Raw genomic sequence first — 14108 nt, forward strand, 5'->3', positions numbered from 1 at the left:
AATTTTGTACATTTTAAATACGAAATATCTTGTAATTTATTTGTAAATGCTAGTTAACAACGTTGGTATACAATATCACTACAAATATACAAAATTCACGTTAATTTACATACACAAAATTATAAAAAAGGACATATACAAAAGCTATTATTTTTTATTGCTAAGAACGTAGCACCGCTATCATTCAATGCATGCACTGCTGAATTGCGCTTTCAACTCCTTATCAAAAGCATCTAGTTGACTAAGCACGCTGTCCACATAAGCGCTTACATCATTCTTAGGTTGCTGTACTTTATCCATGGACTGAGACTTAAATCTTTCCCGTATATTGGAAGAATATAATTTAATTTTTACATTTTGATTGGTAGCATTGCCTATTACACCATTAACACCATTGATTTTTACTGGCTCCACACTTTCGTCCACCGTATAAACCACATTTTGAAGTGGGTTTTCAATGATCATCAAATCACTGGGACTGTTGTCGTGAATTTCGCATTCACGACGTCTTTGTCGGGTGTCTGGCCTTCCCTCGACGCGAGGTGACAATTTTTTTGTTTTACTGAAAAAAAAAAACATACCCGAGTTATTTTTACAATGTAATCGCTAATATTACAACCATTCATTTATAAGACCTTGCTACCTCCTTTACAGGCTCGCTTGCAGCTTTAATAATCTGGCTTTTATCTGCGTTTGCCACATTGCTGTTGGAACTCTTGATGGGCGTGTTTATTCCCTTTTTACCACTTGCCGTTGCTGTTTCATTTTCATTACATTTTGTATTTTTTATAGCCTTCCCACTGCTGGTTGGCTTTTCCGACTCTTCAATTACCTCCTTGGTCTCATCCATCGATTGACTTTGACTTTCATATTCTAATTTTTGTCTGCGTGCGTGAAGTGTACGTTTCATTTGCGCTTGTATCTCTTGCTTTGCTCTACGCTTTCTTTATAATGAAAAAAAAAACTTTGAATTCTTAATATACATATACGAACATATATGCCTTTAATGACCAAAAACTGGTAACTTGCCTATTTCGTGGGCTCTCGAGTATTTTGTTAAAGTTACTCGGCAATCTTCTTTCCGTTTCCTCTTTTTTAACTATGTTTGTAGGGCTAGATGTGTTGCTTTGGGAGATTTCTGCGGCCTGCGTTGAATCGGTTTGGCCATGCTCAACCCGCCAACGTGCTATAAGCTTTTGCAATATCTTTACTTTCATATCAGTTGCAGCGTAACGTTCACGAAACTTGTTAACATCAAACGGGTTTGTGGCAACAGTTGCTGTAAATATTAATAAATTATACCAAATGAGGAATACTTGCATTAGATAAATCCTACATCGCCGCAGACTGCCATACTCTGTTCGATACTGAATTATTTCATCTTCTTTGCGCCGTAAAACTTCCAATAGCTCTTCGATTTGCACTGGCAAGCGGTCTACTAAACTGGTAACCTCGTTTACTGGCAGTGGGATAGTAAGTGACTTATCTTCTCGCTTTAAAAGCCATTCAAACTTGAATGGACAACCTTTGACACGATATTTCAGTGTCAATATACGCTCGCTGGCACTAGACGCGTCAACTCCATGATCTTTCACCATCCAATTAGCTGATTCCGGTTGCGTATTTTGCAAAGTATCATAGGCCGTAGCCACATCGTACTTGATGCGTTTGTTCAGCAACTATAAGATACATTTATAGACATAGATATGTAAGTATTAAGTATTGGTGTGAAATAATGCATTGAGTATGTATGACACCTGCAAAGTCTGAGCCACCTCCTCCTGAGTTTTCACTGCCGTCCAGTTTTCATTGGAATCATATAACAAGTATTCTATTACATCTCCCTGCACTGCACACTCAAAGAAGTACGTTTTATCTTCAACATTCAATTCCTTTAGCATTATAATAATAAATGTAATAAAAAAATTAATGTACAAATTTAATAAATAATTGTGACATGCAAACACCAATTGTTATTCACTTTGACAAGTTAGCGTAGTCGAAATGTTTATCGATAACACAACACCGATTTCTAGCGGATGCAGCGAAAGATAACCTGACACAGGGTGCTACGGGAAGTTAAATATTAGACACCGGAAGCGGTATTTAGAAAGGTTAAAGCATAAAGAAGAGAACAAATTTGCTATTTTAAGTTGGACACCAATAATTTGAAGTGGAAATCAGGGCTTATTTTATTTATAAAAATAACAACTAATTATTGACAAGAAATCAGCTTGTACGCTCAAAGGGCCAGCAAAGTCGAGAACGCTTATCGATAACAATAAGAAATTTTTTGGCGGATACAGCGAACGGAAAACCAAAGTTGCAAACCATTATTTAATAGCCGCCGGAAGCGGGCCTACCGCAAATAAAGTGCAAATAATTAAATTTTTTTAAATAAATAAGTAATAAGTTATGTTACTAGTGGCGTCTAATGTTGCTGTGTTTGCATGTGTGTTATTTACAACGTGAAATATGAAACTTACCATGTGCTTGCCGCCAAAAGTTTCAACAGACGCCGCCATGCGTGGGCTTCCGCTGGCTAAGTGATAGTAAGCGGTAGGGCACTCGAAATAGCATATGAATTAGTGATTCAAGTGTGTTGAAATTATTGAAAAGTTTACTTCTCCTCAAATGTGTGTTATACAACAAATAAAACATATCGAAATTTTTAGGTAAGTCCCATGTATGCATTATATTGGAGTTCTGAAATGTAGTCATGTATTGAGAGAATTATTTCACAGCTGATGTGTTTGTTGTGAAACATTTATTCAACTATTTTACTCGAAATAACTTGCTTTAACAACACAGTGATTTATTGGCGCAGTATTTGCGTGACTTTTAAGCATAGGCTTTCCTTTGTTTACAAAGTAATCTTTCGATCAGACGTAGTGGTAGTAGTGGGGATTTCTAATTTAAAGTAGTTAGTCCTTTAAATGTGCTTTATCTGACTTTCCATGAATTCCAAACTCAAGTCTAAAACAGAACTCGTTTCCATGCTATTTTTCACTTCTTCGTAGGATGCCACCTCAGATGCGATAAAAATATTTTAAGCCGCTAAAATGTAATTTTGACTCATTGGCTAAAGAAAAGTTTATGTTGTTTTGCATTATATATTTCAGTATAAGACATTTCATATACGCATCTGTAATGCAACAACATACAATCTCCTATCCTGCCCAGTTACGACATATCTAAATTAATTACAATTGTCTGTAAGATAGAAATTAAATACATATTTTTATTTATTTAATTTTAGCATACTAACACACACTTAGCTGTCTATTTTTGTAGTATAATAAAATGTATTTATTTTTATATTAATCGACTATTTACAGCAAGAAAGTAATCAAGAATAAGGTTTTCATTTGATTTTGTCTAAAAGTACATATATATGTTCATACTTTTTTAGGAAATAATTTGACTACCAAAAACAAAACAAAAACATTGCAAGCAAGTGTATATTCACTATATTCATATGAATAGTATACGGCCAAATTTAACAAATACTTAACGAATTTTATTTGCTATTTAAATACTTTATTTCATTACATTTTCATTTCACACCTAGTTATGCTTTATTTTAACCAAATTTTCGATATTATTTAGCTAGAAATTATGATTTACGTATTACATCTAAATAAATCAATAACTACTTCAGTACCTGCACGCGTGCTGTGAATTGGAAACAACTATAACTAGCCTCACACTAAACTTACACACTGCTAATTGTCTTTTTAATGTCTTTTACCATTTTGTTTTTGCTTAATATTACGTTTGTTTTCTTAAGATAAACATATTTTCTATACGAATGTAGGTATGTATGTAAATACTTGTGAATCTTATACTTTTTAGAGTAATACAAAAATTATTGATAGTTGGAAAAAAGTACTAGTAACACTTGTAAGTCCTATCGCGATACTGCAAATATGACTTGCTTATAATGATAAACAGCAAAATTATTTACAGGTTGTGATCTTTTGTTGTGCTTTTTTTCATATCTGTGGCCGCGTCCACAATTCGCTTAGATCCTTTGGACGTATTTTTCCGATTTCTATAGTGAAGAAAAGCAAATAATTTATGGAAAAGTTATTAGTTTCTACACACTGCATCTACAACGTCAGACGTACCCAACTGACCAGGCATTAGACCACTATCACGCTTAGGCGATGGCCAAACCATGTCAAAACGTGGCTGCACGGCTAATTGATTGGTTTGTGATGGCCGAAAAGTGGTACTACTGCAATAAAGTTGAGTTAAGTTTAGTTAAGTTAAGTAAGAGTTTAAATATACGATTTCGATCTGAATAATTGAATGCATCTAAAAATTTTATGAGGGGCATCATACGTTGAAGACTCTTTGAATGATAAAAACTATGTAAATGTAATCCGCGTACGCCCTAAAAATCTCATATTACCTTGTTACCAAAAGTATTTTTTACTAGCACAACCCAAATGTGTTTAGTTCAAATTTTTTAATTAATTTCTTAATCACAGGCATGTATGTATGTACATAACGGTGGTCCAAAAATGCATTTGAAAAAGTAAAATCGGAATTCTAATGCCGCCACCCCATAGGATTGTTCTATACCATATTTTTTATTTAGAAATAATAAAAAATTTAGGGAGTGCTCAAAAATTTTATACCATGTCTACGAAAAGTGGTATTCCCCCATATAAAATACATGGACAACTTTGAGAGCTTTGAGCGCTCCCTTAATATTTTTTGGTTTGATTTGATAAAAAATAGGGGTGTATTTTTTCGGTATAGAACAATCCTAGAGGGTGGCGGCATTAAAATTCCGACTTTAATCTTTTTGGACCACTCTAATGTATGTACATACATGCATACGTATGTATGTTTATGTAAACTAACGCTATGCCTCTAACTTTAGAAGTTAATCTTCTGCATTCAGAGAGAATTTTCGCCTTTTTGGACCTTCTCCAAAAATTCGAATAGTTTATTTCGTAATTTAAACGCAAACCTTTTCACAAGTACAATTTCAGACCAACCTATAAGGGTGCTTCAAACATCCATAAACCTCTCGATATCGTCCATACAAAGTACCGTAGGAGACACCCAAAATGCGTGCAGCTTTCTTCATTTCCAAGCGTTTATTTTTGATAGCATCGAGTACCTGGAATAATTTTTGAAGAAAATACGCTCTACTATAACTACTACTACTACTTTTACACTGCTAAACTTACGCGTCGCGTGAACGGCTCCTCCCAGAACTGCGGCCTTCGTCCTTTTGCCAAATAATCATCCATTTTGATTACATCCTGCCACTCAGACATTTCTTCGGTGGTCAATCGCAATTCTGTGCCATCGTACTCCTCCATTTTTATATCAACATACTCCTGATCATTTCCATTGGCGGCTGCTACAACGCCACTCGACGAGGACGCTGTTGCTCCTGTCGACGGTACGGCGGCCGTAGGCGCATGTACGAAATCGTGTGTTATTAACATGCCATGTTCATTTAGCAAATAACCCTCAGGCGCGTATTTGTTGTAGCCATGCGTACCGTGATGCAGCGATGGTGGTGGCGGTGGCGGCGGCGCAATCTGTTCACTATTGACACTTGCGCGCTTGTGCGAACCACTCGATGCAAATGGGGCATTCGTAGCCGAAGCGCTGCTAGTCTTTTCCGCTGTTTGTCGCACACTCTCCATTTCCTCTACTGGCTGAGGCACATTTGCGGCTTGTTGTTGCTCATCCTCCTCAGCACCTGCGACACGATCTGAGGGTTGATCAGACACTTCGCTTTGTGTGACACGTTCTCGAAGCTGTTGTTCTTCCCGCTCATGTTCGCCGTTCTCTGCGCTGCTATCCTTGCGTTCTTCGCCATTTGAGCGCTTGCGCGTAAGCGCACTCTCGCGTTCCTCTGAAGTACGTTCCTTGCGCTTCTTCAGCTCCAATTTCACCATGGGATTTACATCCTTCTCATCAATAACAACGTCGGCCTTTTGCTCCTTAACCAAAGAAGCTTCGTTATCGCACTCAATAACTGGCTCGCTGTCGCCACCACCGCCCACATTCACCTCCAAATTGCTGGTTATCCACTCGGGATCAGCTTGCGCATCATCCTGTTCGACATCATCTACATCGGCTCGTAGCTGGTGATGGTGTTGTTGCAGCTGCTGTTGCTGTTGGCGTTGCAATTGGCGCATGCGCTTATTGTGTTGCTGCTGTTGGATGTGCTGGTGGTAGGCGACCGCTGCGGCTGATGTAGACGACGACGATGGCGGTATGGGCGAGATGACGGCCAGGCGCCGTTGTTCATCGCTGTAATGACGCTGCGCCTCTAAGTAGGCCTGATGGTGGTGATGATGCGCTTCCAAACCACCATAGTGTGCCAGCTTTCGTCTACAATGAAGAAAATTATACTTTAGCAAACGAAAAAGGAACCCAGCAAGCACTCAAAAACCCATACTCACACATTGAAAACATCATAGGCATCGTCAAGTGGCGGACGTCCACGCTTACGTTTCGGTCCCAAGTAGTGTTCCACCGGCGATGCGGCTGACGTCACAGCAGCTGCGGCAGCGGCGGCAGCAGCAGCAGCCATTTGAACGCTGTTCATCGACGGAATTGGCGTCAATGTCGGTAAACGCTGTTGCGCATGCGTGCTGGCCTTCGGTGATGACAACTTTCGTTCGCGCTGCAGTGGCTGTGTTGGATGTTGCTGATCCATAAGACCCGGCGAGCCAATGCGCTGCTGTTCAAGTCGTGTGCCGTACATATCATGCACGAGTGTGGGCGAGTGGAACTCGGTGGCAGCGGTGGGCAGCGGCGGGCCATCATCGTCGTCACGCCAGGAAACTTCCGCCAAACCTTTGATTTTGAGATCATCTGCAGTCTTTAAGAGTGATGCTAAACTTGCCTATGTGTATAGAAGATGAAAAAAAAACACATTGAAATTTATTTTAAAATTTTAAAAATTCACCTCATCCGGTCTTCACTTACATGTTCCACATTTATTTCGCCTTTGTACATAAATTCAATTAGACATTTAACATCGGCGAATGTGACGTCCTTCATTATAATTATTGGATCGCGCTCACTGGCATAATTGGTCAGCACCGTGTCAAAAAAGCTGCTGCAGGCGCAGAGCACAACGCGATGAGCGCGGATCAGTTGGCCCTCGCAAGCCAAAGTGACATCGCAAAAGCAGCCACGATCCAGCAGCTGTGAAAACATTGTCTGTAAATTACTGTGATGGTACTTCCATCGTAGGCAATATTGTTGTGGCAACATGATGGCTGAAAAGGAAGAGGAAAAGGGGAAAAATTAATAGATTACACAAAACTGTTATATTACTTATATGCAAAACTAAGAGAAATATATATTAAATGCGTATTATGTTAACAGGTGCCAGCTCAGATACCTACATATGTATGTACCTACGTAGGAGTCGCTTTTTAATTTTGGATATTGATTTTACCATAGCAATGAAGGTACGCTCAGTATGGCTCCATAGTTAGTCTTTGTAAAGGCCTCCAATACAAAATTCATTTGAAGGTTTGCTGTTTCGCTTTTCGATGAAAAATCGAGATGCTTCCTAAACCCAGAAAGACAGTTAAGAATGCCTTCCAAAAGTTAACACTGCAAATATGTTGGCCGATTCAATGCTCCTCTAATAAATTTTCAACAAAACGTAATACATTACATTAATACATTTGGGCATAAATACGAGAAGCTGTGGCGAAAAGATAGGAACTGAAACGAACGCCTTCATATTCGATCATTCGAAAGCTCTGGACTCCAAAAAATTTTCGTGATCTAAGTCGACGGTGTATGCCATATTTACCAGTGTCTCGAATTGGAAAACAAAGGCAGGCAGTGGAACTCCCACACAAGAGCTCCTAATAAAAACTAGCCTACGAATTTCTGAACTTTGTAACGTCTTCCAGGTGAACTAAGCCATTTCACGCCAATTTAGAACGTTAATCAAAATATGAGAACTTATTCGCAATGTATCCCCGGGACTTAGACAGTAGTTAGGTTGATGTTTATATCGAAGGCCAGAAAAAACTCTCACATCTCTCTTAACTATTCCAAACCAAATAGTACCACTTTCGTTTCGACATATTTAAAACCTTAGAAAAGATACTCGATAAGCATATTAAAAGCAGAATTCTTCGTGATTCAATGTCAGGAGCTGTCTAACCGCCTGCCCACTACCATTAAGTCGATAGAGGTAGCTTTTAGCAATGTCGCTCCAGAGACATTTGTTAGATCACTTAGTAAGCTGGGGTCGAAACCGACTCAGATAAGCTCATATACAGCTCTGCGGTGGTGGTGTTTTCTTATTCTTCCTTTGGATTGGGGTCGTCAGAAACCTGCTAGAGGAGCTACTCAGCAGAGGCTGCCAGGTGATTGCCTATGCGAATGAAGTTACACTTTCAGTGAGGGGTAAATTTCTGAATACCCTCTATAATTTGATCTCAGGCTGCACCTAGTGACTAAGTGATTTAGGAACAATGGAGCTGCTGTAAATCCCAGTGAAAAGGAGCCCGTCCTATTCACTAGGAAGTGTAAGATATTATAAGCCACCCTACCCTCTATTAGAGACATCGGACTTTCTGTTGGAGTCAACTAAATACTCAATCTTCGTTCCATTTAGATAAGAACCTGCCGTGGAAGCCTAATATTGAAGAGATAGTGAAAAAGCTATCAGTGGATTTTTACTGCTGCGGGAGAGAGGGAAATAGGTTCACCGGCTCTATGAAACCATGGTTAAACTCATAATATGCTATGTAGTTTTGGTCTGGTGGAAGGCACTAGCGAAGAAGCTGGCGTATTTACAGCGAGGGACTAGAAATTGAAAGGAGGTAACGATTTAGGTACTTCTACACGGATAGGGCGAAGCTTGACGAAAGGGATGACGGAGAGATATTTTGAAATGAGCTCCTTTAAATCTCAAATTTAAGCTTCCAGATCACCATTATGATTTCCAAACAGAGACAACTACCATTTCGGAAGCATTCTAAGGGCGATAAATATCTATTATACTCTGCTAGCCAAACGATTGGGTCTGATTATTTCCAGGCCATAAATTTGCAAGTAGATGCGCTTTGGATGAGTTAATTAAGCCAGGAATTGCACCCTTGCGTCAATATCACTGAAAAGAGGGCGAAGAGGTACCTTTGATTACTTATGGACTACTCTTGGACAGATGGGCCTGGGGTCAGCCCAGCGTACACCGGGTGAAAACAGGAAATGAACAGCCTTTCTAGCCGAATATGGACACCAAACGGTCAAGGCATCTTCTGGGGCTCACAAAGCCACAAATCTCAATTCTGGTGAGTGACACTCTCCAATGGGAATTCCCGCACTAGGATTGAACATCACACCCGATCCTCACTGTCACAGGTAGAGTGTTTGTGGCTTGTACAGTGGCTCAAACTCAAAATCATAAAATGTTTAAAATATTCGCAATGTTTTTTCATTTTGAATTTTTTTTTGTAAATTTTTATAAAATTATAGCTATTTATCTAGCAAAAACAAAAAAAAAACAAATCGTACTTTGTACAAAAATTTGAGAAAATCTAGTGTTTCATTACAATTTCAAAATTCAGAATTTTTAGAAAATTTTTGGGTACATAGCGCATTTAATTCTAGTCTAATAAAGTGTAAAAAGTTTTGATTTTTCGTTGTAATTTTTGCACAAAGTTTGCATTTATTATTTATATGTTTTTTGTTAGATAATCAGCCATACTTTTGCAAAAAATTTTTTAAAAAAATTTGAGCTCACCTGATAAAATATAACTAATTTTTTCTGTAACGAAGAGAGAAAAACAAGTGCCGAAATATAAATACTGAATCATTTTTTTACTATTTCATATAATTTGCGCCAGAGTTTATAAAGAATGACAAAAATTTGCAAATTCATGCAAAAATATGTACATATGTATGTACTTACATACATATATGTAATTTATAGGGAAATATATGTTTATACCTACATAAAGTTTAAACTATTTTTTTACTACTTCAGACCTTGTCCCCTTTGCTCACGTTGTAAAACGTCGCTGTCGTCGCAAATGCGTCAATTCCTATTAACGTTAAGTTGCCTTCCTTGCTGGTGTCGTTCGATGTTTTATATCCTTGCTTTTTATATGCACACATACATACATACACATGTTGATTTTTTTTACTTTTAAATCATCCTGCGTCAATGCAAGCATATACATATGTGCTTTTATAGGTCTGTGTGTACATATGCATGTATATAACTGACACTCCTTTTCTATAAAAAAGAAAAAAAAAAAAACTTTGCGAAATTTTCAAATAGTTTCTTTTAACCCAGCGCTGCTTTGGGATGTTCTTGAGCGACTCGCATTTTACTGCTTTTTATTTTATTTTCACATTTCCATTTTATACGAATTTTTTTCCCCATTATACGTTGTAGATGCAAAAATTTTTATTAATTTTACCTTAATTTTTCCTTCCATCTAAAATTTTGTTATATTAAATTTTTCATTTTATTTTCACTATTTTTGCGAACATACATTTTTTTGAAGTCATCTAAATTTCTTGAATATCAAAAATTGGGGGTGAAAATGCACACTTACTTACATACATCCACACAATATGTATGTATGCAAGCCTTAGGTTATGTAAAAATGTTAAAAATTTATGTGACTATATCGTCGATACGTAAGCGAGTGGTTGGAGGGGGTGGGGGGTAAGCAAGCGACGGTCGAGCGGATGGACAAATGCCGGACAGTGTCTGCACTCTTTTCGTTTTTTGTAGCAAGCCAAAGTTTTTTCATACCAAAAGAAATGAAAATAATGCCACTTTTTCCGGTTAGGTTTTTCTCATCTTGATTTAATCGAAACTAACCCTTTCCTTCAAATTGTTGAATTTATTATCTTGACACTTTTTGCTTGCGAGCGCACAGTTTGTCGACGGATACATAGATATATGTACATACATACATATTTTAGCATTTTTACTTAGATACGACTACATATGTACATGCATGTGTAGTATGTATATGCGTGCATTAGACCAATTTACAAGTAAACCAAAAAATGTTCGCCCTACATACCTGAGTGAAAGGTATTTTTGCAATGCATTTCAAAAAAAAAAATTTTTTTTGGTCAAACTCTTTTTAAATTATTCGGTGAAACCTACATTCGGCAATAAAAATAATCAAAATACTTCCTTGGAAAAAGTTGAGTACTCTTGGCCAGCTGACCGGTACTAGTACTGGTACTGACTATAGTGCGGTAAGTTAGTGCTCGAGACAAAAAATTTGTTATATCAAACTTTTAAGAGCCGACTACATAGCAAAAGCCGAGAAGGGACGAAAAAATTCAAAAAAAAAATCGAAATTTCCTTCGAATCGAAATACTTCCTAAGCAAAAGTTTAATTACTTTTGGCGAGCTTTAATTTACTTACACTAGGGTGGTACGTTAGGATGTTCGAAACTGAGTACTAGAACGGGGTATTTGAGGTCAATGATATGTAGCTACGGTGACATTCGGACCGATTTTGGCGGGACAATACCGATTTTGAGAATTATATTTGAATATTTTTCAAAAGTCGGGACGTGTAAGTGTCCCGATTTTTCATATTTGTACCGATTAAATCCCGATTTTTAGTGTTGTCTTTACTAATTTAATAAGAGACTACTTGTACTCTGGTCCAAAAACCATTTTTCCTACAAACGTGGCAGCATTTTAGTTACCACAAAGGACACAGAAGATAAGGGAGGGATAAACATAGCATCCTTATTTTCTATAATTTTGGTTATGTTTTATTCTGTCTAACTGGTACTCTCGCTATATTGCAGTCTATCATTCTTGTCAAATTTTTTTTGGAAGTTTTTTATAATTATTTGTTAATTTTTTTTAATGAAACGATTCTAACCTGATACTAATTCCCCCAAAAAATCACAATTACTAAAATTTTACAAAATTTCATGAAAATTGTGAGGTTTTAAATTCAATTGCTGAGAAACATTCTGACTATGCAGTTTTTTAGCCCATTCAATTCAAAGTGCAAATTTTAAGTAGCTAGGATTTACCGTTGATTTTTGGTAAGTTTGTTTTGTGAAAGGTGTTGCTCATTTTCTCCATACAAAAAAAAATTTGAACATACTTTGTATGGAAGAAAATGCGCGAACAAAAAATTTTAAAAAATTGTAAAATTTAATGGACTACAAAACTGCATACTCAAAACATTTCTAGAACATCTGATTAAAATATTTAAAATTTTGATCAACATTTGTTGAAATTCGTGGAACTTTTATAACTATTCCATATAATTTTAAATTTTGATTTTGACGCATTTTCTTAGATAGTAAGTTATAAATTAAAAAAAAATAATAAAAATTTTTTAATCAAAGCAAAGTAGGCAAAACTTGCTAAACTATATTTTCCCTATTTACATTATCACGCCAGTATATATTGTGCGTATACATTTTTGCGATAAATTTAAAAGTTTTTTTCTCTTTGTTTTGTTTTGAAAAAACTCCAAAAAATGTTTATGTTCTGATTCGGTGATTTAGAAATGTCCCGATTTTTGGCCAAAGAAACCTGGTCACCGTATGTATAGCGAAACATATGTACATGGCATGGTCAAATGTATTCTATGCCGATTATACCCAGTCGACAAAATTAAAAGCAGCGGAAGTTAAAAAAGAAAACAATTTCAGTAGGCGGGTCGGTGCATATCTGGAGTAAAGTTGAGCCTGTACTGCGCCATTACTATTTCCTATTCAGTTTACCTTTACAAGGGAATCTGACTCAGAATACTAAAACTCTAGCCATTCCATACCAAAAACAAAATTGAATCGAGCACTGCGGGCTTCAAAGGCTGAAAAACAAGGGTTCCTAGAAGGCCTCTTTATTTCTAATTTTGACAACTGGGTATGTACATACGTACAGACTATTGTATGTATTTGGACATATCCCAGTCGGCAGTAATAGAATAAAGGGTCCTTATGGACTCTTTCCTCTTTTTTTTATGGAATAGCCAGAGTTTCAGGTCTTCTGGGTTAGGTTCTCTTAGAAGTTGAAAATTTAAATAAACTAATAATAGTACAGTACAAATTTAGCTTTAGTTCAGATACGCAATGACACACCTACTGTAATTTTTTCATTCCGTTTCTCGGGACACACACCACCCTGTCTGTCTTCGAATGGCAGCGCTGTTAGAAGATCTTCTAATATAGCTTCCAAAGAGCAAAAAGTATGATAATTTTTTTTCTGGATCACTTGGCAAGGAGCTCCGCCAGACATTTCCTTTTAGACAATTCATGACACCCCACACCATCTGAGTATCGACCTGGCAACAAACGTTTAAGCGATAAAATATAAAAAAAAACGTAGAGTGATGTAGTTTGGAAGAAATTTCGCGTCATCCCTTGTCGAATTTTGTCATTCTCGTATGAAAAATGATACTGAAGGCGACATAACGCCGAATCCGTTTCGACTCCAAAACAAATTTCAAAAGATTTGGCCAAAGTTCGATCCAAAATATGTATATCATACTCCTTCACTAAGGGAGGCACCAACCGCCAACAGGAAAGTGGATTAAAGTCGATTTTTCATTTTTAGTCTCTACACTCAAAGTAGTAAGACATCTTACAATACTTACAAAGGCAACTGAACTTGTAGCTTGCTGATACGCAACTGAACAACTTTCGTCATGTCGGTCCTTTGATGATGCCCGCATTGACGTCAAATCAGGTGCGGCTGGACATTGGTTGGGATCACAAACATATTTTCAGAGAGCTTAAGATGGAAGTTTTTATGAATTTGCCGTATAGCTGGGGTCTTGTCCTGTTTCGAGTAGTATTTGTGCTGATTTATGCAGAGTCTTTTGAAATTTACTTTAGTCTTTTTTCGTCTGGAAATTCCAGAAGTTCAACTTTGACGATCAAAATGGCGCATACGTTAAGGATTAGTGCTTGAAGTAAATATGTTTGAATAAATTTGCTTTAAAAACATTTAAAATAACCAACTTTTCTTCTTCTTCTTTAATATTACCGTATAAGTGCATTCTGATTCATAACGCAATGTTTCGTTAATTAAATCCTCAGCCAACAACGCTGAATTTAATCAAAATTAATAAGTTATTTTTTTATCT

The 14108-nt window shown here is 37.0% G+C and overlaps 2 protein-coding genes across 4 annotated transcripts in view; both read right to left on the reverse strand.

Moving 5' to 3' along the window:
• Nucleotides 1-31: 31 nt before the first annotated feature.
• Nucleotides 32-1990, reverse strand: LOC118733179. Its single transcript, XM_036462461.1, has 5 exons — nt 1758-1990; nt 1337-1679; nt 1030-1279; nt 636-944; nt 32-562 (listed from the first exon to the last, which is right to left on the reverse strand). Exons 1-5 carry the CDS (start codon nt 1899-1901, stop codon nt 181-183), a joined length of 1428 nt encoding a protein of 475 aa, XP_036318354.1. The 5' UTR covers nt 1902-1990; the 3' UTR covers nt 32-180.
• Nucleotides 1991-3238: 1248 nt separating this feature from the next.
• LOC118733180 (longitudinals lacking protein, isoforms H/M/V) overlaps nt 3239-14108 on the reverse strand; it is a 34362-nt gene continuing 23492 nt past the window's right edge. The window contains exons 2-7 of one of the 3 annotated variants that reach the window (XM_036462463.1): nt 6970-7265; nt 6441-6886; nt 5208-6369; nt 5013-5137; nt 4131-4237; nt 3896-4054 (exon numbers count right to left, since the gene is read on the reverse strand). In XM_036462463.1, coding sequence (XP_036318356.1) covers nt 3996-4054; nt 4131-4237; nt 5013-5137; nt 5208-6369; nt 6441-6886; nt 6970-7265 — 2195 coding nt within the window. In that variant the 3' untranslated portion in view covers nt 3896-3995. Of the gene's footprint in view, nt 4055-4130; nt 4241-5012; nt 5138-5207; nt 6370-6440; nt 6887-6969; nt 7266-14108 lie in introns of all 3 variants that reach the window. The other 2 variants (XM_036462462.1, XM_036462464.1) reach the window with 2 other exon arrangements.

Source organism: Rhagoletis pomonella, unplaced genomic scaffold (assembly GCF_013731165.1).
Source record: "Rhagoletis pomonella isolate Grant_MI unplaced genomic scaffold, Rhpom_1.0 Rhpom_scaffold_00002, whole genome shotgun sequence".
In the NCBI taxonomy this organism is placed as follows: domain Eukaryota; kingdom Metazoa; phylum Arthropoda; class Insecta; order Diptera; family Tephritidae; genus Rhagoletis; species Rhagoletis pomonella.